The 18,442-nt window shown below is 52.3% G+C and overlaps 2 protein-coding genes across 2 annotated transcripts in view; one reads left to right on the top strand and one right to left on the bottom strand.

The window, feature by feature from the left end:
- The window catches only part of FZR1 (fizzy and cell division cycle 20 related 1), a 28,872-nt gene extending 24,745 nt beyond the window's left edge, over window positions 1-4,127 (bottom strand). The window contains exon 1 of the mRNA XM_067734296.1: window positions 3,909-4,127. The gene's annotated coding sequence lies outside the window, so the exon portion shown is untranslated. The remainder of the gene's footprint in view (window positions 1-3,908) is intronic.
- A 6,482-nt stretch (window positions 4,128-10,609) lies between these two features.
- On the top strand, window positions 10,610-18,391 carry DOHH (deoxyhypusine hydroxylase). Its single transcript, XM_067734280.1, has 5 exons — window positions 10,610-10,945; window positions 13,623-13,947; window positions 15,580-15,656; window positions 16,141-16,381; window positions 17,628-18,391. Exons 2-5 carry the CDS (start codon window positions 13,674-13,676, stop codon window positions 17,945-17,947), a joined length of 912 nt encoding a protein of 303 aa, XP_067590381.1. The 5' UTR covers window positions 10,610-10,945; window positions 13,623-13,673; the 3' UTR covers window positions 17,948-18,391.
- Window positions 18,392-18,442: the final 51 nt, after the last annotated feature.

Genomic DNA, 18,442 nt, shown 5'->3' with positions numbered 1-18,442 from the left:
CACGTAGAGGAGCTGGTTGTGCCATAGAGACTGAGAATATGGGCCTTTGAAGGTTATAGTGAGGCCTCTGATGTATGTGGTTGAGAAGTATATGGTCCACTGTAGGTTTTCTAGAATTGACGGCCCATCCTGGTCTATTGAAATATGAGAGGGCTAAATAGGATTCAAGTTGGTTCCATTCATCTGGTGGAATGGGAATTGCCTTTAGGCCATACTGACGGGAGACAGTGGTACACATCCAACAGTTTCTGTATGAACCTGGTGAAGACTGGTTGAGGAGTCTGAGGGCTTCCTGAACTGGCAGTAGATATGGGTGACGACTGTATGTATGCACAGGAAGGGAAAAAGGGAGAAGAATCAGAACGGTTTTTAGGAGGCTATGTTTAAGTATTGATAAAGTTGGTCCAGGGTATAATCTTGAAAGTCTCCTTGGAGGGTTTTGTCCCATGCTAACTGATATATGTATTGTCGTTGTTGGGTTGGGGTTAGATTCAACAGATGGGGGTTTTGGAGGTTTGTATCTTGTAATAAGGAGCAATAAAATCAGAGTGCTGGGGCAGAAATCCAAGGCCAATCGGAGGGAGACGAGGGAAAGGTTATACTGAGGAGTTGACTCATAGTGCACATTTAGATTAGGAGCGGATGGTGTGGGTGGAATTAGAGTTATACCACCTTTGGGATATTTGAGTTAAGACAAAAATACCAAGAGGTGGTTCCACAGGAGTAGAACAGAATAACCCATGGCAGGCGAAAAGCCTAGAAAAAGAAAAGGAGGGTGACAAGATTAAAAAATCAGGCTATCGAGGCTTGAGGGTTCGGGGGGCATCACCTGTCTTTTGAAGAGAAAGTGGAGGCTGTCCAAAGGCTCGCGACTATAGGAGGCATCTGGTGAATCACTGGTGGATTGAGGATTCTTGTCCTCTGGAGGAGGGGCTGCCTTTAGTCATGACACATGGATCCAAGTGTAAAGCCTTGTATTTTGGCAGCTGTTGGGGTGGCCAGCAGGGCTTGGTATGGTCCTGTCCACACTGCTTCGAGTGGTCTCCGTTCCTGTGCAAGGGTCTTAACATATACCCAGTCGCCTGCATATAAGTGGGGAGTGGTTTCTGAGAAATTGGGATCTGGCTTAGGACTATTTTGGTCCTGGTATTCCCAGATATTCTTGAGTCAATCCTAACGTTGGGAGATACTGTACTAAATAGTGGGTCTCTGGATCGCCCAGCAGCGATCTTCCACAGATTTCATAAGGACTTATATGAGGCCTGGCCTTTGGAGTGATCTGCACTCTTAAGAGAGCAATAGCAAGAAGGGTGACCCATGTCTGGTGTGTCTCTATTGCTAACTTAGATATTTCTTGAGGGCTTGATTGGCTCTTTCTACCTTGCCTGATGCCTGAGGGCGCCAAATGAAGATAGTAACTGATTTGGAGGGCTTCGCTGATGCCTTGGGTCAGACCTGAAATAAATGCAGGGCCATTATCCGATAGTAATGAGCGTGGCATTCCAAACCGAGGTACGATACGTTCCATGAGGGTAGTGGTAACCTCGGATGCTCTTAGTAGGGAAGGCCTCTATCTACCATGACTAGGAGATACCTGAAGCCTTTACAAGGGGGCATGTGGGTGAAATACATCTGCCAATCTTCCCCTGGTTGGTTCCCCTGCCTTTGAATTGGATGGAACAGTGGTGGGGGTGTTTATAGCCCCTTCTTGGTTGGCCCGGTGACAGACCGGACAGGCCCGGGATATAGATTGGAGGGTTGAGAGGATTCCTTTTCCTGTGAATATTGTCCCCACCAGTCTGAAGAGGGATTTGGCTCCTAAATGGGTAGCCTGCTAAAGGTGCTTTAGAATCTTCCATTGGGAGGCTTCTAGTAAAAGAAGTTTGGTGTCTGGGCTCTGGAGCCACCCTTCAGGGGTTAGAGTGAACCCACGGTTTTGTCCCTCTTTAAGTTCTGATGGTGAATACCGTGGTGGTGAAGGGTCTAAACTTTGCATCAGGAGAGCCTGTAGGCCATGTTGGGGGGCCCTTTGGCTTCCCTATCTGCTATATTATTTCCTTTGGTTATGTCCCACAGGTCCTTCTGGTGTGCCCTGCAGTGGATGATAGCTAATTCCTTAGGGGATTTTATGGCCTCTAACAGGTCCAGGATTTCTGGTCCATATTTGATTGGGGCGTTATGTGTGGTCAGTAGGCCCTTTCCTTCCAAATGGCCGCATGAGTATGGACTACATGGAAGGCATATGCTGAGTCTGTGTAAATGTTAATTTGTAGTCCTTTTCCCAGTTGGAGAGCTCTAGTTAGTGCTATAAGCTCTGCTTTCCGGGCAGAGGTAGTTTGCCCCATGGAGTGGGCCCGACTCTATCACCTCTGTTAAACTGACTATTGCATATCCCAAAACCTTTTGACCTTCTCAAATGAAACTACTGCTGTCTGTAAACCGTTCTGCATCTGGCTTGGGTAAAGGGGTGTCCTGTAGATCTGGCCTAGCACTGTAGGCATGATCAACAACTTCTAAACAGGAATGTAGTAGAGGGGTGTTGGGATTTGGGCTGGGCAAGAGAGTGGCATGGTTTAGAGTGGTACAAGGCTTGACTGATATTTCTGACCCCTCTAAGAAAAAAGCTCGATTTTTTCTTTTTTTTTTTTAATTTTTGGCTGTGTTGGGTCTTCGTTGCTGCACACGGGCTTTCTCTAGTTGTGGTGAGCAGGGGCTACTCTTCGTTGTGGTGCGCGGGCTTCTCATTGAGGTGGCTTCTTTTGTTGCGGAGCATGGACTCTAGGCGTGCAGGCTTCAGTAACTGTGGCGTGCGGTCTACACAGTTGTGGCTCGTGGGCTCTACAGTGCAGGCTCAGTAGTTGTGGTGCACGGGCTTAGTTGCTCCATGGCATGTGGGATCTTCCCGGACCAGGGCTCGAACCCGCGTCCCCTGCAATGGCAGGCGGATTCCTAACCACTGCGCCACCAGGGAAGCCCCAGCTTGACATTTTTGGATTCTACTATCTGAAATTCAACGGAATGCCTTGGAATTAAGGACATCCATGACCTGGTGCAGAGTGTCAACAGTAAGCGGTTGTCCTGTTCTCAGTTGGGAGGCTTCTTCTGTTAGTAGTACCGCAGCAGCTAATGCCCTTAGACAGGGAGACGATCCCTGAAATGTCAAGTCTAGGCTTCTAGATAGGTAGGCCACTGGGCACTAAGGTGGTCCCAAGGATTGTGTCAGCACTCCCAGAGCTACCCCCATTTTCTCATGAACAAAGAGAGAGAAGAGTTTTGTTAAGTCTGGTAAGCCTAGGGCCGGGGCGTGACTAGGGCCTTCTTTATTTGTTTAAAGGCTGCCTCCATTTCAGGAATCCATTTAAGAGTGAGATCTTCTGGTCCTCTAAGAGCCTCATAGAGAGGCTTAACTAACAGGCCATAAGTAGAGATACAAATTCGGCAGAAGCCTGCCAACCTAAAAAGGTTCTAAGCTGTTGTTTAGTAGCTGCCATGGCCAATTAGGGCGTGGGCCTGCCGTTCTGGGGGGACGGAGTGGGGAGTCCCCCGGTTTGGGGCGGGGAGCGGTCAGAGCTCAACCTGCTAATTACAAAAGGATAGGGACGCTGACCGCGCGGGGAGGTGACGGCCTGCAGGTGGCTCGGCTTGCGGAGGTCACGCAGGGCCTGCTCTATGGGGAGGCTCGGACGTGGGGGTTAGGACGGGAGATGGGATGCTGAGGTCACCCGGGCCTAGCTCGGCTTGCGGGGCGGCGCGCCGGCGTCCGGCCGGCTCCCGAGGGGTGGGGGTGGCCTGAGCTTGGGGAAGGCGGGCCGGGCCGCCGGCTCGGTTTCGGGGGCCGGGCAGGCCCGCCCGGCTCGGGGATCGCGCTTGGGTCCAAGGGGCGCGTCCCCAGACCTCGACCGCCTCACCTGGCTCGCTCCCGTCGCCCGCTGGATCCGCCAGCCCCGCCTCTCCTGGCGCCTCGCCGCGCCGCGCCCGCCTCTAGTAAGAGCAGCTACACCGAGTCCGGCCGCGTTCGCGGCTGACCGTAACCCGGGGTCCGCGCTCCTTAATATGGCGTCGGTCGCGATTCCGCGCCGTCCGGCGCCCTCCGGCGAGCGCGCTCCCGCAGCCGGCCACGCCCCCGCGCCGGCGCGCTGCGTGCCCCGGCCCAGTCCCCGCTCCGTGCGGCTGCGCCTGCGCGCCTCAGGCGTCGCTGGAGGACGTGACGTAGCCCGAGATTCGAATCAATACAGGAAGCGTGGCGCCGTGGGTTGCCCAGGGTAACCGCGCGGGAACAGGATCCGCGGCCCGCGGAGGCGGCTACGTCTGAATCTGGGGGGAGTGGCTCCTCTCAGTTTAGGGTGTCGTTCTTAGTAGGGGACGGTCGCAGAAACAGGTACCCCTGCGCAGACCCACACCGCAAGGATGTAGTCACACCGCGTGATAAGCGCAGGTGAGACCCACAACAGGTGCAGGTGAAGGTCGTGCAAACCCCACTGACTACTGAAACACATTCACTCATTCATTCAACAAACACTGCGTTCCTATGAGTGCTCCTCCAGGCCCTCCAAGCAGGGAACAAAACAGATAAAAATCTCTGCTCAGGGGCTTCCCTGGTGGCGCAGTGGTTGAGAGTCCGCCTGTCGATGCAGGGGACAAAGGGTTCGTGCCCTGGTCCGGGGAGATCCCACATGCCGCGGAGCGGCTGGGCCCGTGAGCCATGGCCGCTGAGCCTGCGCGTCTGGAGCCTGTGCTCCACAACGGGAGAGGCCACAACAGTGAGAGGCCCGCGTACCGCAAAAAAAAAAAAAAATCTCTGCTCAAAATATGGACAAAGGATCCAAGCGGACATTTCTCCAAAGAAAATAATGGCCAATTCATGAGAAAATGGTCACCACCTGTAGTCCATGGAGAAATGCAAATCAAAACCACAGAGCTACCACTTTAGCCTACTGGATGGATGTGATTTAAAAAATAATAATAAAAATAAACACCCCATCACCCCAACCCAGGAAAATAAGTGTTGACAAAGACGTGGAACCCTCATACATTGCTGTGGGATTGTAAAATACGGAAGCGACTATGGGAACACTGGCTGTTACCCATAAAGTTATATGTAGAATTACCAGATGGCCCAGCTATTCCACTCCTACAGTTGGAGATCTGTGTGAAAACTAGTAAACAGAAACCTCATTTAAAATGGAGTAGGGAGTTCCCTGGAGGTCCAGTGGTTAGGACTCGGAGCTTTCACTGCTGTGGCCTGGGTTTGATCCTTGGTCAAGGGACTAAGATCCTGCAAGACGCACCTCACAGCCAAAAAAAAAAAAAAAAAAAAAAAAAAAAAAAAGTGGAGTCAGGAAGCCAGAATGGGGCATTCTTAATTCCTACTGTAACTGAGCAGGACGCTATGGAGGCTTCCCGGAACAGACACACACACCCCCCACCTCCATGTCCTCCGCCTGCCTCCTTTTTTGTTGTTGTTTTTAAATATTTATTTATTTGGCTGCGTCGGATCTTAGTTGCGGCATGCAGTGCGTGGGCTTCTCCAGTTGCAGTGTGCAGGCTTCTCTCTAGTTCTGGTGCGTGGGCTCTCTAGTTGTGGCATGCAGGCTTAGTTGCCCCGTGGCATGTGGGATCTTAGTTCCCCGACCAGGGATCGAACCCACGTCCCCTGCATTGGAAGGCAGATTCTTAACCACTGGACCACCAAGGAAGTCTCTGCCTGCCTCTTGTCTGTAGAAGAACTTTAGCCTTCTAGGTCTTCCCCAAGTTCAAAAGAGTAAATTTTATCAGAAGTGAGAAAATGCAGAAAGGAAGGAAAACAGTCAAGCAAGACAAAATAATAATATTTTAGCCATTAAACAAAGTCAAGGACTTTTAGTTCATCCTCAAGGGCTATAGATGATATTCTGAGCCATGTCCTTTGAGCTGTTTTGCAGATACTGAAACCCCCACCAGGTGGAAGAAGTTAACTGCATGATGCCCACAAGCACGTAGACCCCACACCAGTTGGAATCAGAAGGCTGATGATGTTGACTCCCAGTTACCTCACCATCAACCAATCAGAAGAATGTCCATGAGCTGATCACACACCCCACAAACCCTCTCCCTTACCCTGTCTTTAAAAACCTTTCCCTCCTACATAGTTGGTGGGAATGTAAGTTGTTGGTACAGCTCCTATGGAAAACAGTATGGAGGTTCTTCAGAAAACTAAAAATAGAATTACCATGTGACCCAGCAATCCCACTCCTGGGAATACCTGGGCAAAACTATAATTCAAAAAGATACATGCACTCCTATGTTCATAGCAACACTGTTCACGATAGCCAAAACGTGGAAATAACTTAAACTACAGTCTGAACCCCCAGTTTTCTCCAATGGACTTTTGTTTATAACAACCCATCAACAGCTGAATGGATAAAGATGTGGTACAGACATACAATGGAATACTACTCAGCCATAAAAAAGAATGAATGAAATAATGCCATTTGCAGCAACATGGTTGCAACTAGAGATTCTCATACCAAGTGAAGTAAGTCAGAAAGAGAAAGACAAATACCATATCATATCACTTACATGTGGAATCTAAAATATGGCACAAATGAACCTATAAATAAAATAGATAAAAAACAAGGACCTACTGTATAGGGAACTATATTCACTATCTTGTAATAACCTATAATGGAAAAGAATCTGAAAAAGAATATATATGCATAACTGAAAAAAATAATATAGATACATACACATAGATGTATATGTATAACCAAATCACTTTGCTGTTCACCTGAAACTAACACAACATTATAATTCAAGTATACTTGAATTAAAAAAAAAAAAAAGCAGCAGAGCCTCAGAACCGAAGGTGGGTGGTGTTTTGGGCTCGGCACAGACTGCTCTCTTGCTATCAGTTCCCCGCAAGCCTGAAGGTTCAAGATTCCAAGTTCTCGGACATACACAGGCCCGGCTTTTGGGTGTGGCTTCCCATATCTGCTTCCTGCACCCCTGCGTCTATCTCCACTCACTCCCAGAGCATCCTTGGGCCCGATCACACCTGGCACACTGCCCTGAAGCCTTCCAGAGTCAACACAGCGCCCAGGGTAGTCCTGTGTGGACATTAGCCTGAGCCACCAAACGTGGTCCAGATGGCGGCCCTGCGAGCCAGGCAGGTCCACTGTAAAGCCAGTTCTCTGGGGTCAGCTTTCCAACACACAGGAAGACAATAGAAAAGTAACACACTACTATGTATAAGATAGATAACCATCAAGGACCTACTGTAGAGCACAGGGAACTCTACTCAATATACTTCAAAAAAATATTTATTTATTTTATTATTTATTTATTTAGGCTGTGCCGGGTCTTAGTTACGGCCCGTGGGATCTTTAGTTGCAGCATGCGGGATCTATTCCCCGACTAGGTGTCGAACCTGGGCCCCCTGCATTGGGAGCGTGGAGTCTTAACCACTGGACCACCAGGGAAGTCCCTCTACTCAATATTCTGTGATAACCTATATGAGAAAAGAACCTAAAAAAGAATGGAAATAGGTGTATGTATAACTGAACCTCTATGCTGAACACCTGAAACTGACATTGTAAACCAACTATACCCCAATAAAATTTAAAAAAAGAAAAGAAAAGTAACAATAATCGGGATGTCAGCTCCATGAGGCCAGAGACGGTCTGTTCGTTTTCTGCCCTCTGTCCCAGGACAGCGCCTGCCACATAGCAGATAATAGATATTTGCAAGATGAATAACTGAATGTTTAAACCAGCAGTTGGCCTATCCAAGTGACTTCTTTGCTGTGCGTGGCATGTTGATGCTTTTCATCAATCGCCCTCATGTTTTAAAGGGGAGATTGCATGTAAAATCAACTGCTGCCTGGCTTCCCTTAAAAATAGAACATCTAGGGAACTTCCCTGGTGGTCCAGTGGTTGGGACTCCATGCTCCCAATGCAGGGAGCTCGGGTTCAATCCCTGGTCAGGTAACTAGGATCCCACATGCCACGTGGTGTGACCAAAACATAAATAAAGATTTAAAATTAAAAAAAAAAAAAAGGAACATCTGGCCACAAAGGGCAATGACTGGCTGGAGAGGGGTGGCAGCCACCCATAGAAGGAGCCTGGGTGCCCCAGGCCCCCGTTATGTTTGATTCACCCCCTTATGCTTCTTGCCTGACCCAGAAAGCAGGAGATGGCTGAGAACAGGACCCTGAGTAGTCAGGCGAATTCTGTCTCCTGATCAAAGTGACCACCTTGTGAAGGCTGCCAGCTCACCCTGAAGGGGCTGCTGTCACATCCCTAACAAATGTCAAAATAAAATAGTACAGTAAAAAGAATTCAAGCAGCACAGGGAGGTGTAAGATTTAAAGTAAGTACTCTGGGTAAATTGTTGGCCATTTTTCAAAAATTTTACCCATATGTAATTTACATATCTAAATCCATTTATGTAAATGAGATCACATTATTGATGCTGTGCCTTGCTCTCTTCACTTTTTGGAAGTACATCTTGGACCACTTTTCATACAACGTGGGTAGATCTTCCCATCCTTTTGTAGGTCTCAAACCCATGTCCCCTGCATTGGAAGGCAGGTTCTTAACCACTGCGCCACCAGGGCAGCCCTTTTTTGCCATTTTAAATAATGTTGCAATGAATACTTCTTTTTTCACTTTTCTTTACACTAGTGTCAGCGAAATTCCTCAAAATGGATTTGCAGACTCAAAGGTTCCGCATTTTAAAAAGTTAAGACACTTTTCAAATGTGTAACTTTGAAATGTTTAAACACTGAGAATAGAAGTAGCCCTCCTTTTCCCTGCCACCTATTTTTCCAACAGTTTATTGAGGAAACTTTCAGATGTACAGAAAAGTTGAAAGAATTTTACAGTGGACTGTCATATGCCCACCGTCCACCTTCTCCAATGAACATTTTACTATATTTGCCTTATTATGTATTTATCCATCCATCAATATATCTCACTTTTTATGCATCTCCAAATAAGTCACACTCATCACATCCATTAGGATGGCTACTATCAAAACAGAAAATAACAAGTGCTGGTGAGAATGTGGAGAAATTGGGATCCTTGAATGTTGCTGCTGGGAATGTAAAATGGTGCAGCTGCTGTGGACAAAGTTCAGCAGTTCCTCAAAAAGTTAAACATAGAACTACCACATGATCCGGAAATTCCACTCCTGGGTATATGCCCAAAAGATTCGAAAATAGGGAATCAAAGAGGTACTTGTACACCAATGTTCAGAGCAGCATTATTTACAATAGCCAAAAGGTGGAGACAATCCAAATGTCCATTGAGGGATGAACAGATAAACAAAATGTGGTCCATTCATGCAATAGGAAGGAAATTAAAAAGGAAGGAAATTGTGATTCACGCGACAACATGATGAACCCTGAGGATAACTATGCTCAGTTGAAATAAGCCAGACACAAAAGGACAAATATTGTTTGATCCCACTTTCTAAGCTTCCTAGAGTAGTCAAAATCAGAGACAGAAAATATAATAGAGGTTACCAGGGCCTGAGGCCACTGTGAATAATGCTTTGATGAACATGGATGCACAATTATCTGAGTCCCTGCTTTCATTTCTCTTGGGTGTAACTAGGAGTGGAATTGCTGGATCATATGGTTGTTCTATGTTTAACTCTTTGAGGAACCGCTATATTCTTTTTTTTTTTTTCCTCTCCCGCTGCGGAGCACAGGCTCCGGACGCGCAGGCCCAGCGGCCATGGCTCACGGGCCCAGCCGCTCCGCGGCACGTGGGATCTTCCCGGACCGGGGCATGAACACATGTCCCCTGCATCGGCAGGCGGACTCTCAACCACTGCGCCACCAGGGAAGCCCCCGCTATAGTCTTTTGACACAATCACTTACAAGCTCTCTTTTCTCTGGCTGGTGGCAGCCAGTGGTGGCTTGGACCTTCAATGGGGGCGATAGATGAGCAAAGTACCTGAATTCCGACTCTATTTCAGAGGCAGAGTTAACAGGACCCTGGATGTCTAGGATGGGGAGGCCAATGGTTCATGGTTGCTCCATCCTTCCTACGTGTCAAAAACCTTGTACTTAGCCTTAACATAACTCTTTCTTCCAAATGCCATGTCCAATCCAGCCACAAATCCTGTTTGCTCCACCTTCAGAATTAATCCAGAATCTGAATACTTCTCTCGCCCTTCACCGTCCCTCCTGTCTGTTTTCTACTCACCAGCCTGAATGATCCTGTTAACAGTCAGAGTATGCCATTTCCCTGATTACGACACTCCAGTGGTTTCTCATTTTGTCAGAGTAAAGCCAAGTCCTTCCTAAAACTGCCCACCCCATACACGCACCAACGGGATTATTGTTTCCTCCTTAGCCTGTCACCACCTAATATGTATTTTTACTTATCCTATTACTGTTTGTCTCCTTCAGACAACCAGACTGCGAGGTTGATAAGGGTAAGGGCTGCAGGCCGTCTTGTCCTCAGCGCCCATAAACTATGTGTTAAATGAATGAATAAATGAACGACTGGATCAAGTCCTTGTTTTCATCCCTACCAATCTCGCGTCTAGCCACGCGAGTCCATTGGCCGCGCCCCTGAAACTTACCGCGCCCCAGAGACACTACGCATGCTGTATCGCTAGGCGACCCCACCTCCGGGCTGAATCGGCACAAACCATTTCCACTCGTCGTACCGGCTGGGGAGGCCGGAGAAAATCTCTTACAGGGAAAGGATGGAAGTTGCCCTTCCCTTTCCCTGAGGAATGCCATAGACTCCGCCTGATGTGTGATTGTGAGCTATGGCACCGGTGCTAACTCGCGCTTCCGGGCCTCCTCACGCTGCGGAGCCTTTGACTACATTTCCCCCTCGGTGCTGCGTTGGTACCGTCCGGCTCTGTCACGTGGGCGGCAAGATGGCGGCCCCCAGAGCGCTTTAGGAGCGTCGCGGGTGCTGGCAGTGGCGGGAGCAGGCCGGTCCGGTAGGTCCTCTGATCCGGGAGCTCGCTGGGGCGTTCCGGCGGCGGGGGAAACGTGGAGGACGCCTCGTTGCGGGTCCCGGCTCTGGGATTCTTTGGCTGGGGGGATCGAAGGGCTTCCTTCTGACAGGTCCCGGCAGCTCTTCCCCATGAATTCTGGACACTCGGCCTCCGGGGATCTCTTCACTAAAGAGTCAGCACGTGGGGCGGGGGTCCCATGTTGGGCAACCCCTTTCTTGGGGTTCTGGGAGAACCAACCTGTGAGGGATCCAGTACTGGGGGATCCACATAAACAGAGGTAGAGACATCCAGTTCCTGGGAGTCTTTTCCAAGGAGCGTTGGGGAGCTGGTCGTCGCTGGGGGATCCTGTCGGCAGCCCCGAGGTTTGCCGTGTCGGGGCTACCCCTCTCTGAAGGGCGCGTCTAGTTATCGGAGATCTTTTTTTTTTGCGGTACGCGGGCCTCTCACTGTTGTGGCCTCTCCCATTGCGGAGCACAGGCTCCGGACGCGCAGGCTCAGCAGCCATGGCTCACGGGCCCAGCCGCTCCGCGGTACGTGGGATCTTCCCAGACCGGGGCACGAACCTGTGTCCCCTAGCATCGGCAGGCGGACTCTCAACCACTGCGCCACCAGGGAAGCCCTATCGGAGATCCTTTTCTTGGGAATTCTTGGTTTAGAAAATCCTCAAGGGGGCGGATTCCCAGATTCTGCCTTGGTTGGGGGCTGATCCCCTCAACCCCATGTCCATACCCCTGTCCCCCTTCCCACTGAAAAATGGGCGTAATATATGGGTAGCGGGCTTCCAGATGTACCCCCTTACTTGTTCTCCTGCGTATAGAGGTGGGTGTTGGGCTCCCTGTGGAGATTTTTTTTAAAATAAATTTATTTATTTATTCATTTTTGGCTGCGTTGGGTCTTCGTTGCTGCGCGCAGGCTTCCTTTAGTTGCGGCGAGCGGGGGCTGCTCTTCGTCGCGGTGTGCAGGCTTCTCACTGCGGTGGCTTCTCTTGTTGAGGAGAACAGGTTCTAGGCGCGTGGGCTTCAGTAGTTGTGGCACGCGGGCTCAGTAGTTGTGTTCCGCGAACTCTAGAGAGAGGGCTCAGTAGTTATGGCGCACGGACTTAGTTGCCCCGCGTCATGTGGGATCTTCCCGGACCACGGCTCGAACCCGTTTCCCCTGCTTTGGCAGGTGGATTCTTAACCACTGCGCCACCAGGGAAGGCCCTCCCTGTGGAAATATTTAATACCAGCTCTGGCTTATCAAGTGCCTACTAAGTACCAGCAGTGGGTACTAAGTGCTCTATGAGCATCATTCCATTCACAGCAACTCTGTGATGTCCATGTGCCCTTTACGCCTATTTTACAGATGATACAGTGGTTTATACTGTGTATAAACCACTCAGTACCGTGCCTGGCAGGCAGTGGGTGCCCAATTCATTCAACAATACTTATTGAGTGCCTGCTGCCATAGCGACAGACACTGTGCTGGGCCTTGGGGATACAACAGTGAACAAAATAGTGTGTGTCTCTCCTTTGTGTCTTGAGGGAGGCCCTGCACAGACCGGGATTCATGAGTCCTGGGTGCTGTCAGCACTTGACTTGCTGTGTGACCCCAGACAGGTCACAGCTCATCTGTGTAGAAGAAGGAGTTGGGTCTCCATGGTCCATAATGCCTTGCCAGCTTGCTCACCCCTGGCTTCACTCTTTTGCATGTCACCTCCTTTGATGGTCACCTGTGCGCAGGCAGCTGCACTTCCCCCATTATGCCTGCTCAACCCTACTTACGCCTCTGGGAGCTACAGCCTGCTTGTCAGGTTCACGGAGCATGTCATTGGTCTGGAGGATGGAGTCCAGCCTCAGCTGTGTCCTTGAATCTTAATCCATCTATTCAACATGGCGTTTGTGGTTTAGAGCTTGACTCGGGAGCCTGGCTCTACAAGTGGTTGTGCTTTTGTGTACTTTACTGTACAGCACTGTATAGAGTACAGTAGTACAGTATCTTTATTTCAAGCCCAGGATGTCCGGAAGCAAGCGTAAAAGCAGCGGTGATGTAGCTGGTACTGCTAAGAACCGCCAACCAATAACGATGGAAACAAAAGTGACAATAATTGAGAGACTGGGGCCAGGCGAAAAGATGGTAGACGTCACTCGTTCTTGTAACATGAATCGTTCAGCCATCAGAACAATTCTAAAGAAAAAGGACAAGATCATGGAACATGTGAAATCTGCGATAATACCAAAGAAGCGTGGAAAAATGATGGAGGAGATAGGGAAACTTCTCAATGTCCTTTATTTTTTTGTTTTTTTTGTGTGTGTGTATTATCTGTGTGAAAAGTATTATAAACCTATTACAGTACTCTATAGCCGATTATGTTTGTTGGGTACCTAGGCTAACTTTGTTGGACTTATGAACAAATTGGACTTACAGAAATGCTCTCAGAACGGGAACTCGTTTGTATGTAGGGAACTTCTTGTATAGGCCAGAGGCTCAGAGAGGGAAAGTACCTTAGGGAAGGCCACACAGCAAGTAGGCAGGGTCGGAGCCAGGCTTTGAACCCAGATGGCCAGGCTGGTCAGCAGTTAGGAAACCAGCCCCACCCCCGAGGTCCTAACGCTGAAACGCACAAGTCAGCGAGCGGTGAAGGGTGCCTCTCACCTGGCCTCTTGTTTTTCTGCTGCAGGTTCTCGAGCCCACGAGTCCCCTTGTTTAGCCCAAGCCCAGCGGCAGCACCATGGTGACGGAGCAGGAGGTGGAGGGGTTGGGGCAGATGCTGGTGGACCCCCAGAAGCCCCTGCAGGCCCGCTTCCGGGCGTTGTTCACACTGCGCGGGCTCGGGGGTCCAGCAGCCATCTCCTGGATCAGCCGGGCCTTCAGCGACGACTCGGCCCTGCTCAAGCACGAGCTGGCCTACTGCCTGGGTCAGATGCAGGACTCACGGGCCATCCCCGTGCTGGTGGACGTGCTTCGTGACACCCGCCAGGAGCCCATGGTGCGCCACGAGGCAGGTGAGCGGCGGTGAGGGTGCGGGCTATACCAGGCTGGCTCTGGAAGGGGTGGGCGATAAGCATCCTCCCACGATCTCTGTCCCGGGTCTCAACTCTGCCGCTGCAGCGTAAGAGCCACCCTGAACCCCAGTCAACAGATGGGCGTGTGGCCGCCAGCCAGTCCAACTTTATGGGCCCTGAGATTTGAATCTCACATCACTTTTACGCGTCATAAAATGTGATCCTTTTGAATTTTTTCTTTCTTTCTTTTTTTTTTTTTTAAACGGCTCACGGGCTTAGTTGCTCTGTGGCATGTGGGATCTTCCCAGACCAGGGATCGAACCTTGTCCCCTGCCTTGGTAGGCAGATTCTTAACCACTGCACCACCAGGGAAGTCCCCTTTTGATTTTTCAAAAACCATTTAAAAATGGAAAAACCATTCTTCGTTCATACAAAGACATATGGTGTCTTTGGATGGTGGCCATGGATGGTCAATCCCTGAGATCACTCATTCAGTTCGTTCACCGGACGTGTTTATGGACTGCCTGCTGTGGACCAGGCCCTGTTCTCACAAGGGACTCTGACGGCAAACAAGATGGACTAGAAACACCCTTGGCGGGTCTGTGCAGCCGGGGCTGTGTTTGTATTGATGTATCCAGTGAGCTCATAGCCAGCAGGGGGAATTGTTTCCATTTGATTGTTTTGGGGCCTTTTTAATATTCCCCATGATGATCTCCAGCTATGCCAGGCTGCCCTGGGGACCGCTCAAGACCCCAATCGCTGATGCTGTTGGAGCTCTCCTTACAAAGAATGTTCGACCCCAAACCTCTCTTGTCCCATAAGCGCTGTTAGTTTGAGTGTGTGATTTTGTAGAACACCCAGTCATGTTATGGTGGAAACACTTATGTAAGCGCTAAGGAGGAAAATAAAGCCATGGGCGGGATGGGGGTGCTGGAGGTGTTGCCTTTTTTTTTTTTGGCCTCGCCACGGGGCATGTGGGATCCCAGTTCCCCGACTAGGGATCAAACCCGTACCTCCTGCATTTGACACACAGAGTCTTAACCACTGGACCACAAGGGAAGTCCGGTGTTGCCATTTTTAATTGGTGGTTACCAATTAAAAGACCTAAGTGGAGTAAGGGAGTTATCTAGGTAGATGTCTGGGGAAAGGTGCTCCAGGTAGCGGGCACGGCCTTTGCAAAGGCCCTGAGGCAGGATGGTGCTGGTGTGCTGACCCTCCTTGCCCACAGTACAACTTAAAAACCTCCACCAGGTTTTCAGGGCTCCCCTTGATGGGCTCGACTCAGCCAACTGTTCTTGGCTCCTTGCCACCCGTGTCCCCAAGTTGTAATGACACGCTTGTCTGTGTCTCCCCTCTAGGCCGTGAGCTCTGGGGGTGCGGGCTGGGGCGGGGTCTGAGTCTGGTTCCAGCAAAGCCTGATTCCTGGGGAAGGGACGCTAACTGGCACAGCTTCAGGGCTGGACCAGCTCCAGCTCCAAACCTCAGTGGCTGGAGCGGCCCGCAGGATACAGGCAGAGCGATGGGGAGGGGCATCACGGAGGAGGCGTTGGTGCTGGTTAGCGCCTCTCCACCCGCCGAGGCATTCAGGGCGTTTCCCAGCCAATCAACATGTGCCCTCTGCCCCATTCTCAGGGGAGGCCCTGGGAGCCATTGGGGACCCAGAGGTGCTGGAGATCCTGAAGCAGTACTCCACCGACCCTGTCATCGAGGTAACGCAGCCCCTCCCCCACCCCCCTCCGTGCTTCGGGCCCAGGAAGCGGCCTCAGACCCTGTGCCTGGTTGCCAGGGTAACCACCCGGCCCAGGGATGCTGAGAGGACCACTGCCCCACTCACGGTTTGTCATCACCTTTAGGACAAAATCCCAAGCCCGCAGGCCCCAAGTAGTCTGGCCCAGCCACCTCAGGTCATCTCTGTTGTTGGCTTTTCCCTGACGGGTCCGGCACGTCCTGCCTTGGGGCCTTTGCACTGGCTGATTCCACCTGACGCCTCTCTCACTGGTTCTGATGTCACCTTCAAGCTAGCCCCTCCTGGTCCTCTGCCCCTGGTCACTCTCTAGTCACAGCAGCCCCTGCTGGTTTGTCTCCAGTCTGGAAAGATCAGTTGGTCCTGTGTCTGTTGGCTCCACCCCTGCTAAACCGGGAGCCCTGGGGGCTGGGGGAGGGCCCGGCACATCCACCCCCCTGTCCCCGCAGGTGGCAGAGACGTGCCAGCTGGCCGTCCGGCGGCTGGAGTGGCTGCAGCAGCACAGCGGGGAGCCGGTGGCTCAGGGGCCCTACCTCTCCGTGGATCCGGCCCCATCCGCCGAGGAGCGCGACGTGGGGCGGCTGCGGGTGGCGCTGCTGGATGAGGCCCGGCCGCTCTTCGACCGATACCGAGCCATGTTCGCCCTGCGTGATGCTGGCGGGGAGGAGGCTGCCCTGGCGCTGGCCGAGGGTGAGGAGGGGCCCCGGGGGGCAGGGTCGGGGCCCCTTGGGGAGGCCCAGTGGCCACATCTGTCATACGGGGCAGCCCAGCGTCCCAGGGCACTTGCATCCTGGGGCAGGTACTCCTCTTATTACCCCCTCTTCTCTGTGGAGGATGCCTAGGCCCAGAGAGGCACAGATACCTGCCCAAGATCACACAGTGGTCCGAGCAGCAGTTGGGATTTGATCCCCAGAAGCCCTGTTTTTTTTGTTTTTGTTTTTTAAATTTTTTTGGCCACGCGAGGCATGCGGGATATTAGTTCCCCGACTAGGGATCGAACCTGTGCCCCCTGCATTGGAAGCGCAGAGTCTTAACTGCTGGCCCACCAGGGAATTCCCCAGATGCCCTGTCATCATTTACTTGTGTCATTTTCATCCCAGCTCTGCAGGGAGCCCCGTGCAAGCCTGCGGGGCTGTGGTTCCCCCACCTGAAAAGGAGGGGGGGGACTTGGGGAATCCTGGGGTCCCTTGGCACCCCCCCCATTGCCTGAGGTGGTCTGCTTCTGGTCCACAGAGCACTCAGAGCCCCCCTCTGCCCTCCTGGAGCTTCCTGTCTGGCAGAGGAGATGTCCAGCCATCACCATGACCCAGGACCCAGGGGATGCCGGGTGGGAGCACAGAGTGGGTGTGTGGTGGGTTTGTCCTGGATAATGCTCGGAGCAGGGGCCGCACAGTCTGGCGGGCCTGCTTCAAACCAGCTCTGCCTGAAAAGTGGCATCTGATCGCAGGCAGGTCACTCCCAGGTCCGGCCGCGGGTCCCCATCAGGAGAAGCGTGGCCTGTCTGGCTGTGGTGGGGTGAAAGGCCCGGGACTCCCAGTGTCACTGATAAGACTCTATCGTGTGTGGAGTCGTGTGGGAAGCAACCCAGAAGCACAAATGCACAACATGCCTGCCAATAGCACTGGCTGGTGTGAGGACAACGCAGAGCACAGAAGTTCAGGGAGAGGCGGGGAGGGACGCTGGGCCTGGGAAGGAGGAGGCCACGCCCGGTCCGGCCAGAGGGAGGGCGGAGTTCCCAGTGCCTGGCTGACCCCTCGTTGCTTCTCCTGCCCCGTGTCTCCGGGCCCTCCCTCTGGGCAGCGCTGAGCACCAGGGCGGGGTGTCCTCGACGGGTACCCTTTCCACCCCTCTTGGACACTTCTGTCCCCAGGCTGCCCTGCCCCAGGTCCCTTCCTGTCCCGATGGCTCCCCCAGCCCGCAACTCTCTCTCCCGCAGGCCTGCACTGCGGCAGTGCCCTCTTCCGCCACGAGATCGGCTACGTCCTGGGCCAGCTGCAGCACGAGGCGGCCGTGCCCCAGCTGGCGGCGGCCCTGGCGCGACCCACCGAGAACCCCATGGTGCGGCACGAGTGCGCGGAGGCCCTAGGGGCCATCGCCCGGCCCGCCTGCCTGGCCGCCCTGCGGGCCCACGCGGCAGACCCCGAGCGCGTGGTGCGGGAGAGCTGCGAGGTGGCCCTGGACATGTATGAGTATGAGACAGGGTCGGCCTTCCAGTACGCAGACGGGCTGGAGCACCTGCGCCCACCCCCCTCATAGGGCCGCTCCCTCGAGGACTCTGCCCATAAACCATGTTGGAATGAATTGTATCTCGCTTCCCTGCCTCCCAGCCGCTGTCGCATCTTGAACCCCTGGGTGGACTGCAGGCTCCCCGGGGCCAGGCTGAAGTCTCTTCTCTGCCACTCTGAGTGCAGGGCTGCAGTGTTGGCGTGGGAGGGGTATCTAGGGGGTCCGGGGACAGGGCTGTGCTCTGGGGGGTTGGGGTGCTGTGGCCCAGCTTCTCTAGGAATGAGGGGGTGCAGGGAAAGGTGCTATGGGCAAACCCGTCCCTGTCGGGCCTGGGCAGGGTCTGGGGGCGTCAGAGAGCTGTCCTTGGGGTGGGCAGGTGGTCCCTGGGTGGGGTGGCCTGGGCTGGAGCTCAGGGAGGGACAAGCAGGTCCCAGGACATTCCCCAAATGGACTATTAAATTATTTTTGCCAAGTGATGACTGTCAGAGTGTGTTGGGAGGCCTCTGGGGTGAGGGTTGGCTGCTC

This window comes from Pseudorca crassidens, chromosome 3 (assembly GCF_039906515.1).
Source record: "Pseudorca crassidens isolate mPseCra1 chromosome 3, mPseCra1.hap1, whole genome shotgun sequence".
In the NCBI taxonomy this organism is placed as follows: domain Eukaryota; kingdom Metazoa; phylum Chordata; class Mammalia; order Artiodactyla; family Delphinidae; genus Pseudorca; species Pseudorca crassidens.
Note: the sequence above shows the minus strand (reverse complement) of the source record. Positions and strands in the feature narration are given on the sequence as shown.